Raw genomic sequence first — 23053 nt, forward strand, 5'->3', positions numbered from 1 at the left:
TAATTTTTTTGTATTTTTTTTAGTAGAGACGGAGTTTCACCGTGTTAGCCAGGATGGTCTTGATCTCCTGACCTCATGATCCGCCCACCACGGCCTCCCAAAGTGCTGGGATTACAGGCATGAGCCACTGTGCCCGGCCACAACATTTACTTTGAATTTTTGTTCTACCTAGTCTTTTGTAAGAATTTCCTTTACTAAAGTTGAATACCTTTGTGTGTTGTAACCATATTGTTATGTCAGTGAGAAGACATATTTGTTTCTTGGCCCTGAATGATGAGTCAGGTTTGTCAGCCTTTGACTCCCAGCTGGGGACCAGCAAGGGCCTTCTACTGAGAGGACAGCTAGCCTGGGAAATCCTAGACCCTCCACCTTCCCGACCATTTCCCAGTCTCTTACCTAATACGCAAGGAGTCTACCTAACAGTGTTTACCTTCGATCAAGTTCTGTGTCACTGAAGGAAGAATCAGAGTGAGTAACTCCAACTGGAAGATCTTTTTCCTGGTAGGAAAATGAAAATGTCAGATGTGGAGCAGTTTTGAGCACCATATTTCTCCAGGCTTCCCCCACCATTTCCTCTCTTTTCCTTCTCTAATCCTATAGCCAACACTATGCAAGAGGAATACAGGGCCTCAGAGATGTGTGGTTTCGGGCTTAGTTACTCCTTCACCCAGAAGGCTCTCAGCCAGGGCTAGGGGGTGTGAGGCATGGGAGGGCCAGGGAGGAGAGAGATGGGAGTCAGGGAGGAGCCTGAGAAACTCAAGATCTTGAGGTGCTTATGAGGGATACTGCTGATGGGAAGGACGCCCTGGCCACCCACCCCTAATCTGTCTTTGAGGGTGGCAAGCCCTGTATCAGAAGCACCGGGCTTGGGACTAAGGTAGGGATCTTTCAGAAGACTCGGGACAGGCTATGTTGCCCGGATGACAGGACTGGCCACCTATGGGGAGCTGAGGCTGGGAGGCGTTAAAGGCAGCAATAGAATCTCCCAGGATTTCCGTAAGCAATGCCCAATCCCGCCCAGGCAGCCTCCCTCTCAGCTGTCTGCTGAGAAGGTGCTGAGGATTCACACAGAGGCACAGCACAACCACCACGGGGATCTCCAATTATGCCTGACGTATAACCCAAGTGCTATGCTACCTATTTCTCTTAAGGGGAAAGCTTGGTTCTGAGCCCTCAACCATTTCAACAGCCACTGGAAAACATGGGAGGCCTGGTGGGCCATGTTTGGACTGATGTGGTTTGAAACAACACAAAAGAGGGCCAGGAGATGCCACAGGGATCTGGGGACACGTAGGGAAAGGAGGGAATGAGGGATTTTGCCTTAACTAAAGTAAGGATTAGTCATTCAAGTCTGAAGGCTTTGCTCTGGGGTTTCCCATCTGGTTGGAGTACCAGTCCTGGTGGCCCAGTTCTCTTTGATCTCTGCCTAGGACAAAGGTCTTCTAGTGCAGGGTCCTAAACCCCCAGGCCATGGAACAGTAGCAGAACCAGGCCGCACAGCAGGAGGCGAGTGTGGGCAAGCAAGCATTAACCCCTGTGCTCTACCTCCGGTGGGATCAGTGGCAGCAATAGATTCTCATAAGGGTGAGAACCCTATTGTGAACTGTCCATATGTGGGATCTAGGTTGCGTACTCCTTAAGAGAATCTGAGGTGGAACAGTCTCATCCCAAAACCATTCCCCACTCCCCTACTGGTCTGTGGAAAAATTATCTTCCACAAAACTTTTCCCTTATGTCAAAAAAGTTGAAGACTGCTGCTGTAGCATCCAAAATGATTAGATCCCCCTGAGTTACAGATGAAAGTTCCTAGAGGAAAGACATGGAGGATTAGTAGTAAGTAGGAAGGGAGAGACACCATGTGTTTTACTTACTGGCAATGCAGTGGATACCGTTTTGGGGATCTGATTGGACACTTTCCATGGGAATCTTTATAACTGAGGGAGGAGGGAACTGGGGCTGAAGAAAAACAGTGGGAAAAGAGGATAAACACCAACACAACAACTTGGCTTTCTTTCTTTTTTTTTTTTTTGAGACAGAGTCTTGCTTTATTGCCCAGGCTGGAGTGCAGTAGTGCAATCTCAGCTCACTGCAACCTCTGCCTCCTGGGTTCAAGTGATTCTCCTGCCTCAGCCTCCCGAGTAGCTGGGATTACAGGCGTGCACCACCATGCGCAGCTAATTTTTTGTATTTTCAGTAAAGATGGGGTTTCACCGTGTTGGCCAGGCTGGTCTCGAACTCCTGACCTCGTGACCCCCCGCCTCGGCCTCCCAAAGTGCTGGGATTACAGATGTGAGCCACCACGCCCGGCCAACAACTTGGCTTTCTTGCCAAGATGGAAAATGCATGCATGTGCAGTGCAAACCGCCATTCTCTTCACCTCTAGACAAAACGGGTGCTGCAAACACCCTGGGGCCCACTGAGGGGGAATGAGCACAGTTAGCCTGCTGTCCTATACACACCATTGAACAGAGCGCAACTCTTCCAGGAATGTCATCAAAACGGTTTTATCTGTCACAGCAACCAGTCACTTGGGAATGAACCTCACACAATAACTGTGTTACTATAAAGACAAGTAAAATGAATTTGTGTAAATTGAATCCTGTTTTTCCATTGATATATCATAATTCAGAGATTCTTTTTCCCAACCCTGTAATAGTTCTTGGCATGTGGTAGCCACTCAAATATTTATTGAAAGTATGACAACTAAGTGTCTTTAAAAGGCACGTAGTCTCTTTCTTTGTTTTCAGAACCCACCTTTACAAATCATCTACAAACACATGTATTATGGGACTCTTCCTGGAAAAGCACAGTGATTAAGGACTAGGGGAGTTCTGACTGATCAGAAGATGGTTTAATCATCACCAGCCAGTCAGAAGGGATTTGCCTTGAACATGGTTCATCTGCACGAGGCAAAATCACAAGAACAGGACAGGGTGGATGCAGGGACATGAGTTTGGGTCAAACTGGGAGATTGGGAGGCAAGCAGAGCACGAGGAGATGGCACAGGCAGCTTAGCATATCAGAAACCAGCAAAGTCAGGAATTATTTTAATTCCTTCTTGGAAATGTAGCTACATGTCCATTTTGGGTAGGTCACTTCCTTTTGCGGGGACAGTTTCATTATTTGTAATGAACATGTGAATTAAGAATCTTTCTGCCTCGTGTTTAGTGATTCACTATTATTTCTGGACTGGCCCCTTGTCTGTTGACTCCCTGAGTGTTTTGGGGGTGAAATGGGAAGGGAGCATGGGAGAAGAGGGGCAGATGGGGCAACCATGTTGTCCCAGGCATCTGGGAAATGTAGTGTCTCCTTTCGGTCAGGATACCTGCCTCTTTCCCCATCTTTGTCCCCCGTACCCTAGGGAAAGGCACAAGCAAAACTTGTTCCCAGCCCCTTCTGCCTGTCTGGAGTCCAGTCTACTTTTAAGTCCCCATTAGACACCTCTCCTCAAGTCTGCTCCACTCTCTGGAGGTCAGTCTTCATAACCTCCTTCCATGCTGGAGCTGCCTCCCGGCCCTTCCCGCAGGAACCCGCTTGCTGTGATCATAACCATAAAGCCCACAGTGATGGAAAGAGTGGGCATGGCCAATCACCTTTTCCCTGGACACGGAGTCTCATTCACTCTGGCCCACTCTGAGGATATTCACATAAACAGAAGAGCCCTCAGCACCCCAGATCAAGACAAGCAGATGCCCCAGCCCATCCTGGACTGGGCCTAGGCACTGCCACAGGCCGCCCAAGAAGCCACCCTCTCCCTAGCCCTGGCAAAAGTGGAGAGAAGGACTCTCGATTTCTCCTCTGTGCCCCGGCCTCACATCTTCCCCACCTCCTCGTCACAGTCCTCGTGCGCCCCTTTCTTTCTCTTCCTCTTCTTGTCTGTCTCCTTTTTTTCCTTCTCTGGGAGGATGTTGTCAATCCAGGCCAGGTCGTGCTGAGAAAAGATGAAATCCAGAAGCCTTCGAACGATGATGAGGCCCAGGATCTGTGGTGGGAAACGGGAGAGAGACTACAGTTTTGTGAGTTTAGAGAAAACTGTGGTCTTAATGCCCAAACTCAAGCATAGATTTTTTCCTCCCTCAGTCTGCTGAGTTCAGGGACTTTTTGTGGTGTCTTTGGAGCCATCTCGAAGCTCCCATAAGCCATTATTCACCTTCCCTCCACCGTGGTTCCTCTCGTCTGGCCCCTCAGGTGAGTGACCATTCCTACCAGTGACCAAGAGGGACAGCCTGTGACAGCCGAAGTGGGGAGCCTCAGAAAGGCCATGGGCTGGAGAACTACAGTTATTCTTTAAATTAGTGGTTCTCAGCCAGGCATGGTGGCTCACGCCTGTAATCCCAGCACTTTGGGAGGCCGAGGTGGGCGGATCACCTGAGGTCAGGAGTTTGAGACCAGCCTGGCCAACATGGTGAAACCCTGTCCCTCCTTAAAATACAAAAATTAGCCGGGCATGTTGGTGAGTGCCTGTAGTCCCAGCTACTCAGGAGACTGAGGCAGAAGAATAGCTAGAATCCGGGAGGCGGAGGTTGCAATGAGCCAAGATTGTGCCACTGCATTCCAGCCTGGGTGACAGAGCAAGACTCCATCTCAAACAAATAAAATAAATACATAAATTAGTGGTTCTCAAACTTGAGCATGCACCAGGACCTGGAGCGCTTGTTAATACACAAATCACTGGATTCCCCCAGTTTCTGATTTAGCAGGTCAGGTAAGGCCCAAGAATTTATGTCTGTCTCTACTCTGTACATTTGCCAAAACTCATAGACCCACCCATTGAATTTTACTGTATGCAAATTAAACAAAAAAAATCAATAGGTGGAGGGTGTGGGTCTTGCCTTGCCCTGCCCTGTCTGGCTATGTGCCCAGGGTCACTCTGCTCATGCCCTCTGAGCCTCATGTTCTCATCTGTAAAGCTGGGTTACTAGTGCTTCAGGGGCTGGTGTGGACTCAGTGGAACAGCACTCAGTAAATGCTAATCATGACTACTATTGCCTTTCCTTTCAACAGCTCTGAGGCCCCTGAGGGCACTTGGGGTGAGGATCTATCTCCCTTTCCCTGCAGTGGGGGTTCTCAACCCTGGCTGCACGTCTATGCTCATCCGTGGACCTCATAAAAATACCAAAGTCTGGGTTTCCCCAGAGATTCTGATTGGATTGATCTGGGTTCATTGTCATGGGCAGCCAGGGTCAAGAACCATGGACTAGACCCCTCCCAGGAGTGTGCACTTCAAGTTCTCCTTAGTGTCCTTACTTTGGCCCCTACCCCGGAACCCTCAGGCTTTCACCAGGCATTTGCTGACACACTCCAGGCTCCTAGCAAGGGGGGCCTGGGTTACTGCCCTCAGTGAGTTATCTAGGTGGCCAGAGGCAATATGTTGTTGGCTTTGCGTTCTTTTCACTTCTTATTTTGGAGTAATTTCAAACTTATATAATATTTGCAAGAATAGTGAAAGAACTGTATCCTTTCCTTTGCTCAAGCTTTATATATACTGTCATTGGGTTTTGTTGTTCTTGATCTCTGACCCTCGTTCTTCCCCCACCCCACTACTTCACTATTTAGCTTTTCCAATTTAGCTATCTTGAAGGGTGGAAAGATCTATATTTAGTACTCATCGACTTCTGAGACTGGTTGGAATTTTGGCAGTGGGAACTTGGTCTCCAGGTTGAACTGATTTGCTTTCTCCATCCCTCCCCAGAGCTGGGTGGCTCCTGCATTCTCGCTGAGCTGCTCTGACATTCCTTTTTCCGCCTCCTCTCTGCCCCACCCCACACCATCTGGCCTGGATGGCCACAACTCGAATCAGGTCATTCTGTGCCAGCCTCTGCGACCCAAGGGAGCCAGGTCACAGCTGATGGGACGGTAGAAGGTGGCGGGAGGGGAGGTTGCGCTGCACCTCTGGGTTGCCCAGGCCAACCTGCCCGGCAGGAGAGGGAAGCCCGCGCCCACTTTACCATGACCGGGAAGATGATGGCAGCCACCGTGGATTTGAGGATCCAGAGCACCGCCAGGCAGAGGATCTGCACCAGTGTGAAGAGGTGGATCCGGCGCAGCGGCACGTGCCTCAGGAAGGCGTGGTCCGGCTGGTGCTTGGCCGGCATCAGGAATAGCTTGCAGCGTTCCCAGAACTAGGTGGACAGCGTGGGCTCAGTCAGGCAGCTGGGCCCCAAGGGCCTGCTGGGCCCTGGGACTAGCGGAAGGGGTACCTGGGTGGGATCTCAGAGAGGGGAAGCCCCCTGCTCAGGCCTTAAGGGTGCATGGGACGGGGCCTGGAGGTGTCTAGGCGGATGCATAATGGGGTCTTAGAGAAGGGGTCCTGAGCCCCGGTTGAGGGGAACAGCCCTGGAGCTGGCCACAAAATAGACATTGTCCATATTCAAGGAAAGTGCAAGTTAATTGTAACACAAACCGTTTAAGAATTCTGGGATTTCACAGTAAATACAGAACAAAACAAAAATGTTTTCTTCTGCCTTAGGGAAGAGAAGGAGGTATAGTGAAATGCTCACTGGAGTCAGTTCCTTCTGGATTTTGAATTCTGACCCTCCAGTCCCCATCTGTAAAATGGGGATCAGAGGACTTAATTACATAGATTCAATTATGTGAGGCCTATGAAGTGCCTAGCATATTTATTTTGCCTGGTAGTATCAGTCAGTGGTAGTACCATTATTACTATTGTTCTTTCATTGAATTAGGACAATTGGGGACAACTGGGACAACTGAATTGGGGGTCTTGGTGACATGGAACCAGACATGGAATGTTGACTCCAGATCATGCAGCCTGGGGAGTGAAAGCCTTACCTGGATGCCATTCAGGGAGGCCACGCCCATGTAGAGGAAGACTCCATACAGCACCGGCAGGGGGATGCACTAAAATGAGAGCAGAGCTTTGGATTGGCCTCTGCCTGGGTCGGGCCCTTGGCCACCCTGTTCTGGATGACAGTGTCTCCTGACCACAGAGGCAGCTGGGGAGCTGGATGTTTGGGGGAACCGAGAGTCAGCAGAACTGGGGTGTGGGCGGGGGTGGAGATGAGGGTCACTGGGGCTGTACTGCCCCTTCTCAGGCCGGCCCAGCATGCAACTGCTCTCCTGGCCCGGTCCCTCACTGCACTGTGCGGAAGCCATGTGGTCTGGCTGAAGAAATACCTTCTGGAAAGTGAGAAGACTCCACAGACTGCCCCCTCCTCATTCCTGCCAGCTCCTTCCTACCTCCAGCCTCAGGTGAGGGCCCCTAAAACTGCTCAGCCTGCAGGGGCATGGGGAACTTCAATGAGCTGACCTACATCGGCAGGGAGTACCTGGGACACTTAACAGAAATCACCCATCAGGCCGGGCATGGTGGCTCACGCCTGTAGTCCTAGCACCTCGAACACCTGAGGTCAGGAGTTTGAGACCAGCCTGGCCAACACGGTGAAACCCCGTCTCTACTAAAAATACAAAAAAATTAGCCAGGCCTGGTGGTGCATGCCTGTAATCCCAGCAACTCAGGAGGCTGAGGCAGAAGAATCGCTTGAACCTGGGAGACGGAGGTTTCAGTGAGCTGAGATCGTGCCACTGCACTCCAGCCTGGGCGACAGAGACTCCGTCTCAAACAAAAAACAAAAAACACAGAAATCATGCCTCATACACAATCACATAAAACAGAAGCAGAACAAAAGTGTGTAAACTAATCAGCACTCATCACCAACTAACCACGAATAGTTTGGTGGGTACCCATCCCTCCAAACTTGCACACAGGCATTTTGTTTGCGTTTTCAAAAATGGGATCATAGAATTCATCCCACTCTACAAGAATGATTCCAAATCTTTCACAGCCTTTCAAAGCATTTTTCTGCTGTCTATCTCAGCTGTTTCTGCCCCTTGCCTTCTCTCCACCTGCAGCTGTGGCTCCCCATGGTGAGCGGAGGCTGCTCCTCCTTGTGGTCATATTACAGCACTCTGGAGAGCACAGAGCACTATGCCAACACTAGAAGGGCTTTAGAGGAATTTTTGGCCCCTAAAGAAGGCTGTTCTTGGATTTGAGGGTTTTTTTTGTTTTTTTGTTTTTTTTGTTTTTGTTGTTTTGTTTTTTTTGAGACAGAGTCTCGCTATGTTGGTCATTCTGGTCTCAAACTATTGTCCTCAAGTGATCCTCCCACCTCGGCCTCCCAAAGTGTTAGGATTACAGACATGAGCCATCACGCCTGGCTGATTCGAAGGTTTTTTTTTTTTTTTTTTTGAGACGGAGTCTCGCTCTGTCTTGCCCAGGCTGGAGTGCAGTGGTGCAATCTCAGCTCACTGCAGCCTCCACCTCCTGAGCTCAACCAATTCTCCCGTCTCAGCCTCCTGAGTAGCTGGGACTACAGGTGTAAGCCACCACACCCGGCTATTTTTGTATTTTTAGTAGACACGGGGTTTCACCATGTTGGCCAGGCTGGTCTTGAACTCCTGACCTTAGGTGATCCAACTGCCTCGGCCTCCCAAAGTGTTGGGATTACAGGTTTGAGACGCCACACCCAGCCTGATTCGAGCTTTTTAATGCAAATACTTGTATATTAAACAGTGTCAAAATTGACATACACGACGGCACCTTGGAACCCTCTCTACAAAAGCAAATAGTCCCTGGTCATTTAAAACATATTTTTAAATAAACAAAATCTTTGCCCTCCTGTGTGCAATTTGTTTCCCCGACGAGGGAAATATCCCTTTAAAAATGCTAGCCTCCTACCTGGGCTCAGGTATGCCCAGTACCAATTCTCAAGCCAGAAATATTTTCTATTGTAAATACATCAGCCAGAATCATGATTCTTTAGCCTTTGTTTCTTACAAGGTCACCTCTGAATGAGGTGTTTTTTTTTTTTTTTTTTTTTGAGAAGAGTTCTCACTCTGTCGCCCAGACTGGAGTGCAGCAGCATGATCACGGCTCACTGCAGCCTCGACCTCCTGGGCTCAAGTGATCATGCCTCACACGTACCATCATGCCTGGCTAACTTTTGTATTTTTTGTAGAGATGGGGGTTTCACTATGTTGCCCAAGCTGGTCTTGAACTCCTGGTCTCAAGTGATCCTCCCACCTCGGCCTCCCAGAGTCCTGGGATTACAGGCATGAGCCACCATGCCTGGTCATGAGCTGTTTTGAGATAGTCAAAGAGGAAAAATAACATCGGCAAAAGGTTGAGGCAATTACAGGTAAACTTAATTCAAGAAAGGAAAGTCTTACGTGAGCACTGATGAAGGGAAAGGGAGATTGATGGGCGATTGGCTGGAGTGGAGAGCAGGGAAGCCTGGTGGGAACAGCTTGCTTTCTGGAGTCTCTCCAGCAAGAGACCCTTGTAGGGGACACCTGCCTCCATTGTACCCCTACTTGACTTAATCTCTTAGCTGTTGTGGTGGGACATGAGCAAGAGGAACTTCAAGCTGTGTGGGAAAAAGTCACCCAAGTCCCAAGACTTCCTGAGTTCAGGTGATCCTCCCACCTCAGCCTCCTGAGTGGCTAGACTACAGGGATGTACCACCATGTTTGGCCTCGTGCTGCAAGTTTTAAACTTCATGAGCCCCACACTCCAGCAATGTGGACACACACCCCATTTAGGAAGTTCCTGATCTAAGCAGGGCTAGAACTTGGCAGAACTTTCAGAGGGAAGAGTATCCTCCAGAAGGTGAGAGTGGCCCTGGGAGGGGTGGGAGAGAGGATTGGTGATGATAAAAAACTGCAGTATCACAGAAAACGATGGTGACAGTGTGGAAACATTGCTTTGGCCTAGTAAGAATGTGCCTTTCTTTCGTTTTCTTTCCCTTCCCTCCCTTCCCTTCCTTCCCTTCCTTCCCTTCTTTCTTTCTTTTCTTTTCTTTTCTTTCGTGAGACAGAGTTTCACTCTTGTTGCCCAGGCTGGAGTGCAGTGGTACCATCTTGGCTCACTGCAACCTCCACCTCCCAGGTTCACGTGATTCTCCTGTTTCAGCCTCCTGAGTAGCTGTGATTACAGGCCTTAGCCACCATGCCCGACTAATTTTTGCATTTTTAGTAGAGACAGGGTTTCACCATGTTGGTCAGGCTGGTCTTGAACTCCTGCCCTCAGGTGATCCACCTGCCTCGGCCTCCCAAAGTGCTGAGATTACAGGCGTGAGTCACCATGCCCGGCCAAGACTGTGCCTTTTTTAGGGGGCTGATACGCCCGTGATCCCTAGCCATGTGGGGATCCCCTCCCTCCCTGAGGCATCCACTCTGCTTTCTCAGGCGACGAGGCCCTAGGTGAGAGTGCAGGACCTCACCTTTAGGATGGGAGCCAGGAAGACAGAGATTCCCGTCAGGATGAAGACGATGATGCCAGTCACTCTCTGTTCCCTGGCAGAGAAGAACACATTGTCAGAGTGTACCAGGAAATGCCTGGTGACCACTCCGGCCCTCCTGCTCACTGTGGGCACCTGAAGTTTGTGTCCAAGGCCATGGCCTCGAGGGCTTCTGTGTGGAGCTCTGCCTGGTTGCCTGAGGCCCAGCTGAACCATATGTGGGAAGACAGGCAGCCCCCAAGGCATCTTGCAGGGGCATTGAGGGAGGCCGCTTAGTGTAGTGGCTCGTAGCTGGGGTGCTTGAGCAGAACTGATGTGGGCTGGATCCTGGCTCTGCCACTTGCCAGTTATGTGGCATTGGGCAGGAGCCTGCCCATCTTCAGCCTCAGTATATGCAGATAATAATGGCACCTATTGTTGCGAGGATACATGCAAGATAAAATGCTATTACTCTGCTCTTTGATTTTAAGATTTCACTTTTGTTGGGCACAGTGAATGAGGATCTGGAGAAGGGGACACCAGCAGAGCAGGTGTCAGGGGTGGGAGGCAGGTGAGCCCTGCAGTCGGGCAGAGAAGCGTCATTCGGGCAGGCTGGGTGGCCCAAGTATCCCAAGATAGTGGGAGAAGTTCTTAGGGCAGCCACGTAGGTGAATGCCAGGGTTTGGTGTGGTCTCACCCTGGAGGCCCTAAGGGGCTGAAGATACACTTCTCTGCCTACCATGGGGTGTAAGAGAAGGGGCAAGTGAAGGAACAGGAGTGACAGGCAGGGCCATAGACCGGGGAGTGGGGGTGATCCTGGGATAGCCTTCTGGAGGAATGGAGACTGAGCAGGACCTGAACCCACAAGAGGGCCATCAGGGCAGTAGGGGCCTGGAGGGTCTTGAGGAAGAGAAAAAGAGCAGGACAGCATGAGGCCTTGTGGGGACCTTGGGTGGCCGATGCAGATGAGTGTCTGGCACGTGTGCATGTTTATGGATGGGATATACATACTGCTTGGAGCCCAGTAGGTAAAAAGCCCCACTTAGAGTTGGACTTCTGTCTCTCTCCTTCCCTGCCTCCAGGGATAGCACTCATGTCCCTGTGGTTCTTGGGCCATCAGAGCCCAAATTCTTTTGTGGCAGGCAAAGCCAGCTTCCCCTCCCCGAGTGGGCCCCTCCCCGTTGGGTGATTCCTAGGCCCTGACCCTCCTACCTGACTCCTAGGAACTGGGGCTGCTCCCCAGGGGCGCTGGTCTCTGTCTCCATCTTGAGGCTGTCGATGTGGGCGATGGAGATGACCGTGGCAGCCACGTACCAGGGAAGCCCCATAAAGGAGCACAAGGCCATGAGGATGCCCACCCAGAACAGGTCCAGATGGTAGCCAGCAGCCTTCTGCAGGAGTGGGGTGGGGGTGGGGGAGGGAGAAGTTTCTGGGAAGCCAGTTCCTCCTGGAAGCAGCCACTCTGTGGAACATGGTTCAAGACCCCCCTGCCTTCCAGAAGATACTGAAGGGGCCTGAGGTGCTCCTTGCAAGGATTGCAGAGGTGGGCAGGTCCTACCACCCCATCTGAAAGGGTGAACTGCCTAAGGGACATGGGTCATAGAAGAGAGGGATGTTCAAGCTTGGAGAGGCCCTGGGTTTGGGTCTCTGGGGAGAAGGGCCCAGAAGGTGGCCACAGGGTCTCTACAGTTCCTGTGGGGCCCCAGCTGGGACAGGCCACACCTAGAGTGGTCCAGACCGGGATGGGGGAGGGGGTGACCCGAGTCTTCTCAGGCTCACAGGCTGGATGGGGAGTTGCAGAGACCAGGAAGGCTAAGGAAGTTCCTCTGCCTCAGTGTTCTAGGCTGAGCCCCCATCAGGATCTGCTGATTCTCATAAGAACTCGATGCCACTTTGGGAAAGACAGAGAGCCTGTGCTCAGTGGCCCAACCTAGTTTGGTCCTGGTCCTCAGAAAGTCACTCCAGCCCTGGTGGCCTTACCCACACCTGGAGGTCACTTTTCCCCCTCAACACACCAAGTGGGAACTCCAGTCTTCTGTCCTCATATTTTCCTGGCCCAAAGTACTGAAAGAAGCATCATGTCCTCCCTTCGCTCCTTCTGACTTTGTGGGAAGAAAGAGGTTATGCCTCTGCTCCTAGTACCAGCCTTACCTTCAGTTTGTTCTCCTTCCGGTTGACAATGACGGCAGTGATCTGCTGGTCCATGAAGATCAGGATGGTCACCAGCAGGGCGGGCAGGATGCTTGCTGGGTACACCCACCACGGGTTCTTCCCAAAGGGGGCCACGAACCAGCCTCGGTCAGGCCGTGTGGGCTGAATGGGAGCAAACAGAGAGGGGCCCTTTCCTCTCTCTCTTGTCCCAGGGCACTTGCTGCCTGGCCTGCTGTCCCACCTCCTCAACTTTCCCTGACTTTGGGTACTTTTCAAGTGCAATCTTTTCCCTTAAACACCTTAGGTACCTGCAACTTTAGACTAAATTCAGACATGGGAAGGAGCTTGCACTCAAACAGTGTCTGTAAAACTAAGGAGGTAATTTGCTGCAACAGCCCTGGGGTTGGTCAGGAAACATGGAGGTGAAGGTCAAAGGGCAGCCAGGAGAGAGAGCACAGTCACCCACTGCAAATAACAAACAGCAGGAATGAGGCCCAACAGAAAAGAATAAAGAAATGGGTGGGCCCAGGGCCAGCTGCTTCTGCCTCTCCTGAGTCACCTGTCTGGGAGCATTAAAGAATTGTCTGTAAAACACTGAACATCAGTTCAGTCCTGCATGTTAAGAATGAGAAGAATATATAAAAAGACTTTGTCTCAAAAAACAAACAAACAACAACAACAAAAAAACCTTAAAGACAGGGAGGGTAAGTTCTAGAATCTGGACTCCCTACTCTGGTGAGATGGTTGGTGCTCTTTTTTTTTCTTTCTTTCTTCTTTTCGTTTTTGAGATGGAGTCTTGCTCTGTCACCCAGGCTGCAGTGCAGTGGGGCGATCTCGGCTCACTGCAAGCTCCACCTCCCAGATTCACGCCATTCTCCTGCCTCAGCCTCCCCAGTAGCTGGGACTACAGGCGCCCGCCACCACGCCTGGCTAATTTTTTTGTATCTTTAGTAGAGATGGGGTTTCACCGTGTTGGCCAGGATGGTCTTGATCTCCTGACCTCGTGATCTGCCCGCCTCAGCCTCCCAAAGTACTGGGATTACAGGTGTGAGACACTGCACCTGGCTGAGGTGGGGTGCTTGAGCAGAACTGATGTGGGCTGGATCCTGGCTCTGCCACTTGCCAGTTATGTGGCATTGGGCAGGAGCCTACCCATCTTCAGCCTCAGTATATGCAGATAATAATGGCACCTATTGTTGCGAGGATACATGCAAGATAAAATGCTATTACTCTGCTCTTTGATTTTAAGATTTCACTTTTGTTGGGCACAGTGAATGAGGATCTGGAGAAGGGGACACCAGCAGAGCAGGTGTCAGGGGTGGGAGGCAGGTGAGCCCTGCAGTCGGGCAGAGAAGCGTCATTCGGGCAGGCTGGGTGGCCCAAGTATCCCAAGATAGTGGGAGAAGTTCTTAGGGCAGCCACGTAGGTGAATGCCAGGGTTGGTGCTCTTATGGGGGAGTAGGGCTGAGTTTAGCTACAAGCATATGTCATCAATTCTAGACTAGTGGGTAATTTCTAAGCAGTGGTTCTCAAACTTGAGCATACTCCAAGTCACCTGAAGGGCTTGTTAAAATGCAGATTGCTGGTCCCACCCCCCCCCCCCCCACCTTTTCTGATTCCACAGGTGGGGCTGAGAAATTGCATTTCTTTTTTTTTTTTTTTTTGAGACGGAGTCTCGCTCTGTCACCCAGGCTGGAGTGCAGTGGCCGGATCTCAGCTCACTGCAAGCTCCACCTCCCGGGTTTACGCCATTCTCCTGCCTCAGCCTCCCGAGTAGCTGGGACTACAGGCGCCCGCCACCTCGCCCGGCTAAGGTTTTGTATTTTTAGTAGAGACGGGGTTTCACGGTGTTAGCCAGGATGGTCTCGATCTCCTGACCTCGTGATCCGCCCGTCTCGGCCTCCCAAAGTGCTGGGATTACAGGCTTGAGCCACCGCGCCCGGCCGAGAAATTGCATTTCTAACGAGTTTCCCATGACTGTGATGCTGTGATATTGGTCTGAGGACCACACTTTGAGAATCACTGTTCTAAGGGACCAGTTTCAATAGATCCTATTTGGCCCAGCTTATAGATTGCCAGAGGTTAGAGAACTGGAGACCCTCAAACAGGAATCAAGAGGCTTCTGCTGGATTGGAGGGTGAATTTCAGTGCCTTCCTCACCTCAAGACTACAGATCAGGATTTCCTGGTGAATATGTTACCCCTCCCCGCCCTACCTCAAAGGACCAGCTCCTGGGAGCCAGTGTTCAGGAAAGGTGGCACACAGAGAACTAAAATGGTCTCTTGACTGAGAGGAGAAGAGTTTGATCAGCACAGAGGGGAAAGAATCTACAGCTGGTAGGCAGGCAGACTGGATGCCCAGAGTGGGGGCAAGGGGCAAACCTTGATGACACTGGGCACATGCAGCTTGGGGGTTTCCAGGCCAAAACAGGCATCGATTCCACAGAACATCAGGATGGAGAAAACAATGGAAAAGTCAGCCACCAGGGCCCGGACCTGCAGACAGGAGATGAGCAAGTGAAAGAAGTGAGTAAAGCACCCACCCAGCTCCAGGCAGCCCCAGTCCCCAAGCAGCAAAGAGGTGAACTGTTAAGTCTGGGCTCTGAAGGCACCAGAACTAGGCTCAAATCCGGGCTCTGCTCCTCGCTAACTGTGTGAGCTTGGGGAAGTGTGTCATCTCTCCAAGCCTCAATTTCCTTCTCTGTAAGATGGAAATGATGGTAGTATCTCCCTCAAAGGTGTAACTGAACTGTGACACATTTCGAGTGCTTGGCATATGGTCATCAATGTGGGAGCTGTTATGATTCATGTGGCCATGGCAGCCACTGCTGAAGATGTGTTCTGGTATGACAGTCTGAATTGGGGCACCCAGCAGGTATGATGAGGGCAAGGGCTGAACTCTGAAGCAAACCTTAGTTCCTACAAATCTGTGACAGGTTGTTGTACCCCACCTGGGCTGGGAGGGAGGCTCCTCAATTCCACTGGGGACCATTGACTACTCTCAGACCTTTTGTCCACCAAGAGCCTCTTGTTCCTCTGTTTCTCAGGAGGCCCTTTCTAGGCCAGGTTCTTAACTTGGAGGCCCTTCCTAGACCAAGTCCTGAACCTGACCTTCCTGCCCATTCTGAATCAATGTCCTCTGACCCCCCCTCCAAACCAACTTATGTCCAGAAGTCTCAGGACAGAAGGTCCCCCAACGTCTACCCTGTGGCCTTTTTATATCTTTTCAGAGAAGGCAATTTGAAGGGCAGGGGCAGGTGACAGTACATTGACTTCATTCCCTGCATCCCCCTTTTCTCTTTAAATTTGTTATTAACATAATATATATAATTGGTTAAAAACTCACATAGTGGAGAAGACTTATAGGGAAAAGCAAAGTCTCCCACCTCCCCTTTTCTCAATCCAGCCCCACCTTCTAGATCCATCTACTATGTCTGCTTGATTTTACTTGTTCTGGAGGTTCCCTCCATGTCATTAACTAATATGCATATACTTTAATATTTTCATTTACTAACTTAAGGGATTATCTATTGATAAGAATTTCCCTTTACTTACACTATGCCTCCTGTCCTTTCTTTATTCCTAATCTTTGATAATTTTAAGCTCCTATGGGTTTCCTTTATACTTTCAAGTTACATAATCAAACCTCTCTTTACATTAGCTTTGGCTAATATCTCTCATTCTCCATCTTGCAAGGTGAGGACCACTGCCTCTGTCCTCCTACCACCTCTCTCCTCCTCCTCCCCTTCCTTCCTGTGACAACTCCACTTTGATCTTTCCATTGTCGAAGCTGAGAACACTCATGTCTTGTTCTGTAAACACATGGTTTGTGTGTTTTATCTGTAAGTCAATTCCAAAAGTTGAAAATTAGTAACAGCTTTATATTATCATGATCATATAAATATTAGTCACAGTAGAACCAAGTAGTGTGCTAGGTTTATACTTCCTTTTCTCTAATATTCCTAGCATAGACGTCAAAACCATATGAATGGTTATTAAGTTAAACCACATGAATTTGCCTTTTTTTGTAGGTCGAAACAGTCAAATATGGGCAACTTCACATGGTACAACCTAATCAGAGAGTGTCAGTTGCTCTCCAAATTGGATGTATCTGTTTACACTCCCACCTACTGCTTTCCATCTCCAACATCTGATGTCCCAACACCTTCATCTGTCTACCAATCTGATGAGTATGAAATGGTGTGGCCTCATTCCTCTCTGCAACCCAAAATTCCAGGAGGCAATTGAGCAATTTTTAAGTAATGTGAGGGAAAAAATGTTGGTGGCGCAAGAACTCCATGCCACATGAATTACTTTTCATCCTACAGGCAACAGATAGATATTCTCAGATACTGCGACTGCTTGAGAATTTTTACATAAAAGGAGATAGGGATATGCTCTGGGCTGGAAGTAGGCAGGAAGGAAGAGAACTTGTCTTAAGGATGCACTCGTGTTGCAAGCAAACTATTTTTTACTCAGTTTACATACTGCAAAGCTTCCTAAAGCACCTTTTATTCAGTCTTTAGAAAATTTGGGAAAAATTCAACTATTTATATCAAAGATTTTATCACTATGATTAGTAGTAGTAGCAGTAGCAGCTGTAATACTTAGTTAAGATGGCTTTAGGAGAGTGCTAATGGAGTTTATGGTGGGAAAGAGTTGCTAAAATTCTTCTGAGTACCTCCCACCCCACAGCACAGTCACTGTTTACATATTCAAGTGCTGTTTTAATAAATGTTTTATTCCAGCCACAAACTGGTAGAAAATAAAATTTAAAACAGCAGTTAGGGCCAGGCGCAGTGGCTCACAGCTGTAATCCCAGCACTTTGGGAGGCTGAGGTTGGGGGATCACCTGAGGTAAGGAGTTCAAGACCAGCCTGGCCAATATGGTGAAACCCCATCTCAACTAAAATTACAAAAATTAGCCGCGCGTGATGGCAGGCGCCTATAGTCCCAGCTATTTGGGAGCCTGAGGCAGGAAAATCACTTGAACCTGGGAGGTGAAGGTTGCAGTGAGCCAAGATCATGCCACTTCACTCCAGCCTGGGTGACAGAGTGAGACTGTGTCTCAAGATAATAATAATTATGATTATATGATTATAATTATTATTTTTATAATAAAATAAAAAATAAAATAGCAGTTAGCATTTATGACAGTATAAAAAAATCAAGTATCTAGAAATAAATCTAACAAAAAATGTTCAAGACTTCAAGATCAAAATGTATAAAACATCATGGAGAGAAAGAAGACCAAAATAAATGAAGTATACCATATTCATAAATCAGAAAACTCAAAGTTTGAAAGACATCAATTCTTCCCAAACAGAGTCAAAGATAATCCTATCAAATTTGAACAAGTTTTCATTTTGGTGAAATTTAAGATGATTCTAAAATTCATGTGGAAATGCAAAGGACCAAGAAAATATTATATAAAAAGGACAAAGAGAGAGAGAGTTTGGGAGACAAAGATATAATTACTTATAAGCTACAGAAATTAAGACTGTCATACTGATATATAAATAAACTAATGAAACAAAATAAGGAACCCAGAAACAGACCCTGTCATATAGGAACATTTGATATACGGCAAAGGAAGTATTGCAAAGCAATGGAGAAGGAATAGTCTTTAAAAAATAGTGGAACAATTGACCGTATAAAATCACAAAGAAACACTATCTCACAGTACACATCAAAATCAATTCTGACGGACTGTAGATCTAACATGAAAGGAAAAACAATAAAGCTTTTAGAAGGTAACATACAAGAATATCTGCTGTCCAATATTTGCCTTGAGGAAAGTTTGAATATTCAATTACAATAAAACTAATAATTTCTGTTAATCAAAAGATACCATTAAGGATGTAAAAAGAAAAAAACGGTCACAGAGTGGGAGATTTCACAACACATATAATCACAAAAACATTTCTACCCAGAAGATATAAAAAACTCTTGCAAATCAGAAAGGCAGACAACCCAAAATGTGCAAGGGATTTCAACAGACACTTCCAAACAGAAAGTCAACTGGCCACATGGCCAATAAACACAGGAATAGCTGTGCTTTCAACTTCATTAGTCATCAGGGAAACGAAACATTTTTAAAACACAATGAGATAATACTATAGACAAAGACTAAAGATAAAAGCCTGACGATACCAAGTGTTGCCAAGGGGACCGGCCAACAAGGGAACACAGTTCTCTCTGACTTAACTTGAAAAACCCCAGTGGTCCAGTGCTCATGTGGAGTCCATCCATGGGTGGACCAGAACCCTCTCTTGGGGACTCAGCAGCAGTCTGACTGCAGGTCCCCTCCTAACTGCAGGGTGAGCTTACCTTGGTAGGAAAATAGCGGCTGAATTTGAACTTCTTCAGGGTCAGGGTCATGGAATATGTCCCAAAGAAAAGGATGAAGGACATGAGCGCCAGGTCTGGGATAAACTTGCAGGAATTCCCAAGCAGGCGCCCGCCATAGCTCAGACACTCCTTCTTGCTCAGCAGGGACCAGTCCAACGCTGTGAGGTTAAGGGGGTTGTACTTGGAGACCAAGCACAGGAGACAATGGGTCAGCATCTTCCTGATCAGTCAGCTGTGTCCTTCCCACTGCAGTCCCCAGGCAGCCAGCAAACCTTCCCACACCCTCTGAGGGATCCCAGCCCTCCCGGCCATGATGGTGTCCTCAGCAACACAGTGATGTTCCTGGGGACGGGCTGGTTCATGGAATGACAAGCTCCCTGGGAAGATTAGGAGCTCACATGTGTTTCTTCCCTGTGTTCTAGGATGCACTGCTGTGCTAGTAAGGAGGAAAAGTGCAGAGAGGATGCCTTCTCCCTCAGCAGGCCTGGCTCCCATCAACCAACCACAGGTCCTGTGGATGCCTCCTTCCTGAAGTGTCTCATCTTTATTCTCTCCCCTCCATCCCCTCTGTCACATCCTTTCACATAGGGGGGATCACATCCCTTGTCAGTCCCCTCTTGGGTCATTTCAGCCATTCCCCACCTTGGTGTCTCAGATGCCTCAAATCCAGGCCGTACACAACAGTGAATTTTTATATATAAATTATTTTTATATATAAATTATATAATATATAATTATATATATTAATTATATATTATAATATATAATTATATAATTTTCATATTAATTATAGATGTTATATATAATATAAATCATATTTTATATATATAAAAGTAAATCACCAAAGCAACTTAAAATGTCCCCTCCAGGGTGGCATTCCTCTGCTGCCCTCACTGGTCTGGCCCCACATCTCTTTCCCGGCTTGTCTCTTGTGGTTGCCTGTCCGAGCCCCACCTTCACCCCGTCTTAGCTGGCCTAGCCCACCCACTAGCCTCTGCACGGGTTTTGTGCTTTTCCTCTCTTGCCCTTCTGTTTATGCTGTTCCCTCTGTCTGGAATGTGCTTTTCTCTGCTGAGTCAACTGTTTCCCAACCTTGAAGACCAGATCGCATTCTACTTCCTCTTTGAGGCTTTCCTTGGCCTCTCCAGCAGCCTCCTTTCCTGCCTTCAAGACTGAAGTACACATTTGGCCTATATTTAATGCATGGTGTATTCTGCTTATGCTGTCCCACAACTTTTCAAGTTCTTCTCCACAAATATATTAAAAACAAAATTGAGGACAGGGACCACGTTGGTTTCTCAGATGTCTTTTTTAGCCTTCAGTGTACATGGCCCCTTGCATATAATAGGGACTCAGAAATAGGCACTGACTGATTCTGTTCTTTCTCTCTCAAAATTTGATAGTTAGCCAGCCTGGGCAACATAGTGAGACCCTGTCTCTACAAAAAATTTAAAAATTAGCCAGGCATGGCGGCTGATGTCTGTAGTCCCAGCTACTCAGGAGGCTGAGGCAGGAAGATCACTTGAGCTCAGGAATTTGAAGCTGCAGTGATGATATGATCACACCACTACATTCCAGCCTGGGCAACAGAGCAAGACCCCATCTCAAAAAAAACAACAACAACAAAAAAACAAAAACAAAACCCTGATCTTTGAAAAATATTAAATTAAATTGCCAACTGGGATGTGCGTAGGCAGAGCAGTCAATTGCCTAGGCAGGAATAACTTAAGAAGCAACCTTGGAGACAGTAAAAGCTCACAAACGTCCCCCAAGTCCTACCAGGTGCTACATTCATCCGGAATTGAACTTCTATCGTTAAGCCACTTAGGCTGGGATGCTGGTTCCTAAAGACCACCGTCATTACTGGGAAAGGCAGACCATACCTTAGGCCCCAGAGACTAAGGTGTGCAAAGAACACGTTAGGTTCATTGAGGAAGAAACACTAATAAACTCTCTGGGGCTGGAGAGTGGCACTGTTGGAAATTGGGGGTCCTAGGCAGAAAGAGAAGGAAGAAGGCAAAAAGATGAATGGGAGGCTTTGCTTACAGCTTTGTGTAGCCCTATTTACCATCCCTCACCTCTACCTCCCCTTCCTCTGTGTGCGTGTCATATTATTATTATTATTATTATTATTATTATTACTATTATTGAGACAGGGTCTCGCTCTGTCACCCAGGCTGGAGTGTAGTGGTGCGATCTTGGCTCACCACACCTCTGCCTCCTGGGTTAAAACAATTCTTGTGCCTCAGCCTCTTGAGTAGCTGGGATTACAGGCGTGTACCACTACACCTGGCTTGTATCATATTATTAGTACACATGGGGCTGGGTGCGGTGGCTCACTTCTGTAATCCCAGCACTTTGGGAGGCCAAGGCAGGCAGATCAGTTGAGGTCAGGAGTTCGAAACCAGCCTGGCCAACATGGTGAAACCCCGTCTATACTAAAAATACAAAAAATTAGCTGGGTGTGGTGGTGCGTGCCTGTAATCCCAGCTACTCAGGAGGCTGTGGCAGGAGAATTACTTGAACCCAGGGAGGTGGAGGTTGCGGTGAGCCAAGATCGCACCACTGCACTCCAGCCTGGGCGACAGAGTAAGACCCTGTCTCAAAAAACAAAAAACAAAAACACACAAAAAACATGGATTTAACAGAATGAGGCATGTTTTTAAGTGGGATGTTTACAGTATATACCTAAGAAAAAAGTTTGCATCTACAAAGCTCTGCAGGTGACCCTGACGTGAGGTTGGAGTTGACCTCTGCAAGTCTGGGTGGCTATAAGTTGGTCTCATTTCCAAAATCTTTTCTCCCTCCTCCTACAAACAAAAGCACTCAAATGTCTTACATGAGAGGAAAGGACTTACCAGAGAAGCGTTGGTGTCTGGTGCCAGTGGGGCTGAAGCATTGAACATGGTTGTATTCACTGTGGATGAGCACATGACACGGGGCAGGGTCAGCAGCTGTGGGGCTGGGAGCTGCATTCCCAACCCCTTCGCATCTCCTTCCAGTTCCTTAGAGCCAAGGCCTGGCTTCCACTGTGAGGGCAGCTCCCTCTCCACCTTCCTCACTTTGCCCCAGTTAGGGAAGGGCTGGTGGGACCGAGCCTGGGCCACAGCTCTGACAGACCAGCTGGGCCAGGAGAGCACCCGCCTGACGACGAACAGCTGGTTTTAAAAACTGAAATAAGGAATCTGGGACCAAGACAAAGTGCTAAGACAAACTGGAGGATAACGCGCCTTATGAATCCCCACTGGCCACTGGGCTTTTAGACTTAAAAATGTTCAAAGAACTTACTCTCTGCCATGCACTATGCCAAGCCTTTATATATATTCATTTGTTTAAATCCCAAATCTTCACCAAGTATGCCCACTTTACAGATGAGGTAACTGAGGCCCAGAGAGGTTATATAATTCACCCAAGGTCACACAGTTCATACTTGGAGCCATGACCCCATCCCAGGAAGGCTGGCCCAGAGCCTATAAACTTCCCAGCTCTACACCGTGAACTTCCCTGCCCTGTTCACCTCCACAGATATGTTCCTTCCCTTCCAGCCCTCTTTTTTGCCCAGGCTGGAGTGTAGTGGCATGATATTAGCTCACTGCAACCTCCACCTCCCGGGTTCAAGCGATTCATGTGCCTCAGCCTCCCGAATAGCTGGGACTACAGACGCATGCCACCACGCCTGGTTAATTTTTTGTATTTTTAGTAGAGATGGGGTTTCACCATGTTGGCCAGGCTGGTCTTGAACTCTTGACCTCAAGTGCTCTGCCCATCTCAGCCTCCCAAAGTGCTGGGATTACAGGCATGAGTCACTGCACCCAGCGCATATGTGCTTTTTATTAAAGGTCAGCTAGGCCTGAAAGAACTTGTTGCTTTGATATTATCGTTTCTAATCTGCCAAGTGCAAGTTGAGAAAAGTTAAACCAAAGTCCAGGTTTTGAAGCAGAATCGGGAACCCAAAGGTGCTGCTCTCAGCGGCTCTCTCTGCGTTCCTTGATGGATACTTCCCTACCCTGGCTTCAGTGTCCCTAACCATATGTGGATCACATGAAGGTCTACAGGGAGAGTTTCAAGGAACCACAGTCATCTGTCTCTCCTTTCCACGTGGACCCTTCTGTTCCCCTGTTCTGCAGTCTGTCCTGCTTCCTTTGCTCCTCATTCGCAGGGCCAGGCTCCCCCGGGATGTGGCCACCCACGGGAAGTCAGGCTTTGGAGGCCTGCTGCCTTCTCTCTTCTTCCTGAACTGCAAGGGTAGAGGCAAAGGCCAGGCCCGCCTCACCATCCTCCTCTAGTGAAGGCAGAGGCAAGCAGTCCCTCTGC

At 48.6% G+C, this 23053-nt stretch overlaps 1 protein-coding gene across 2 annotated transcripts in view; it reads right to left on the reverse strand.

The window, feature by feature from the left end:
- Positions 1-430: 430 nt before the first annotated feature.
- Positions 431-23053, reverse strand: part of SLC4A5 (solute carrier family 4 member 5) — a 111115-nt gene continuing 88492 nt past the window's right edge. Inside the window, exons 16-27 of one of the 2 annotated variants that reach the window (XM_025354081.1) lie at positions 21598-21656; positions 18719-18919; positions 14771-14884; positions 12390-12551; positions 11451-11629; positions 10242-10314; positions 6793-6861; positions 6501-6548; positions 5949-6122; positions 3827-3982; positions 1872-1956; positions 431-498 (exon numbers count right to left, since the gene is read on the reverse strand). In XM_025354081.1, coding sequence (XP_025209866.1) covers positions 464-498; positions 1872-1956; positions 3827-3982; positions 5949-6122; positions 6501-6548; positions 6793-6861; positions 10242-10314; positions 11451-11629; positions 12390-12551; positions 14771-14884; positions 18719-18919; positions 21598-21656 — 1355 coding nt within the window. In that variant the 3' untranslated portion in view covers positions 431-463. The remainder of the gene's footprint in view (positions 499-1871; positions 1957-3826; positions 3983-5948; positions 6123-6500; positions 6549-6792; positions 6862-10241; positions 10315-11450; positions 11630-12389; positions 12552-14770; positions 14885-18718; positions 18920-21597; positions 21657-23053) is intronic. The other variant, XM_025354082.1, reaches the window with a different exon arrangement.

Source organism: Theropithecus gelada, chromosome 13 (assembly GCF_003255815.1).
Source record: "Theropithecus gelada isolate Dixy chromosome 13, Tgel_1.0, whole genome shotgun sequence".
Classification (NCBI taxonomy): domain Eukaryota; kingdom Metazoa; phylum Chordata; class Mammalia; order Primates; family Cercopithecidae; genus Theropithecus; species Theropithecus gelada.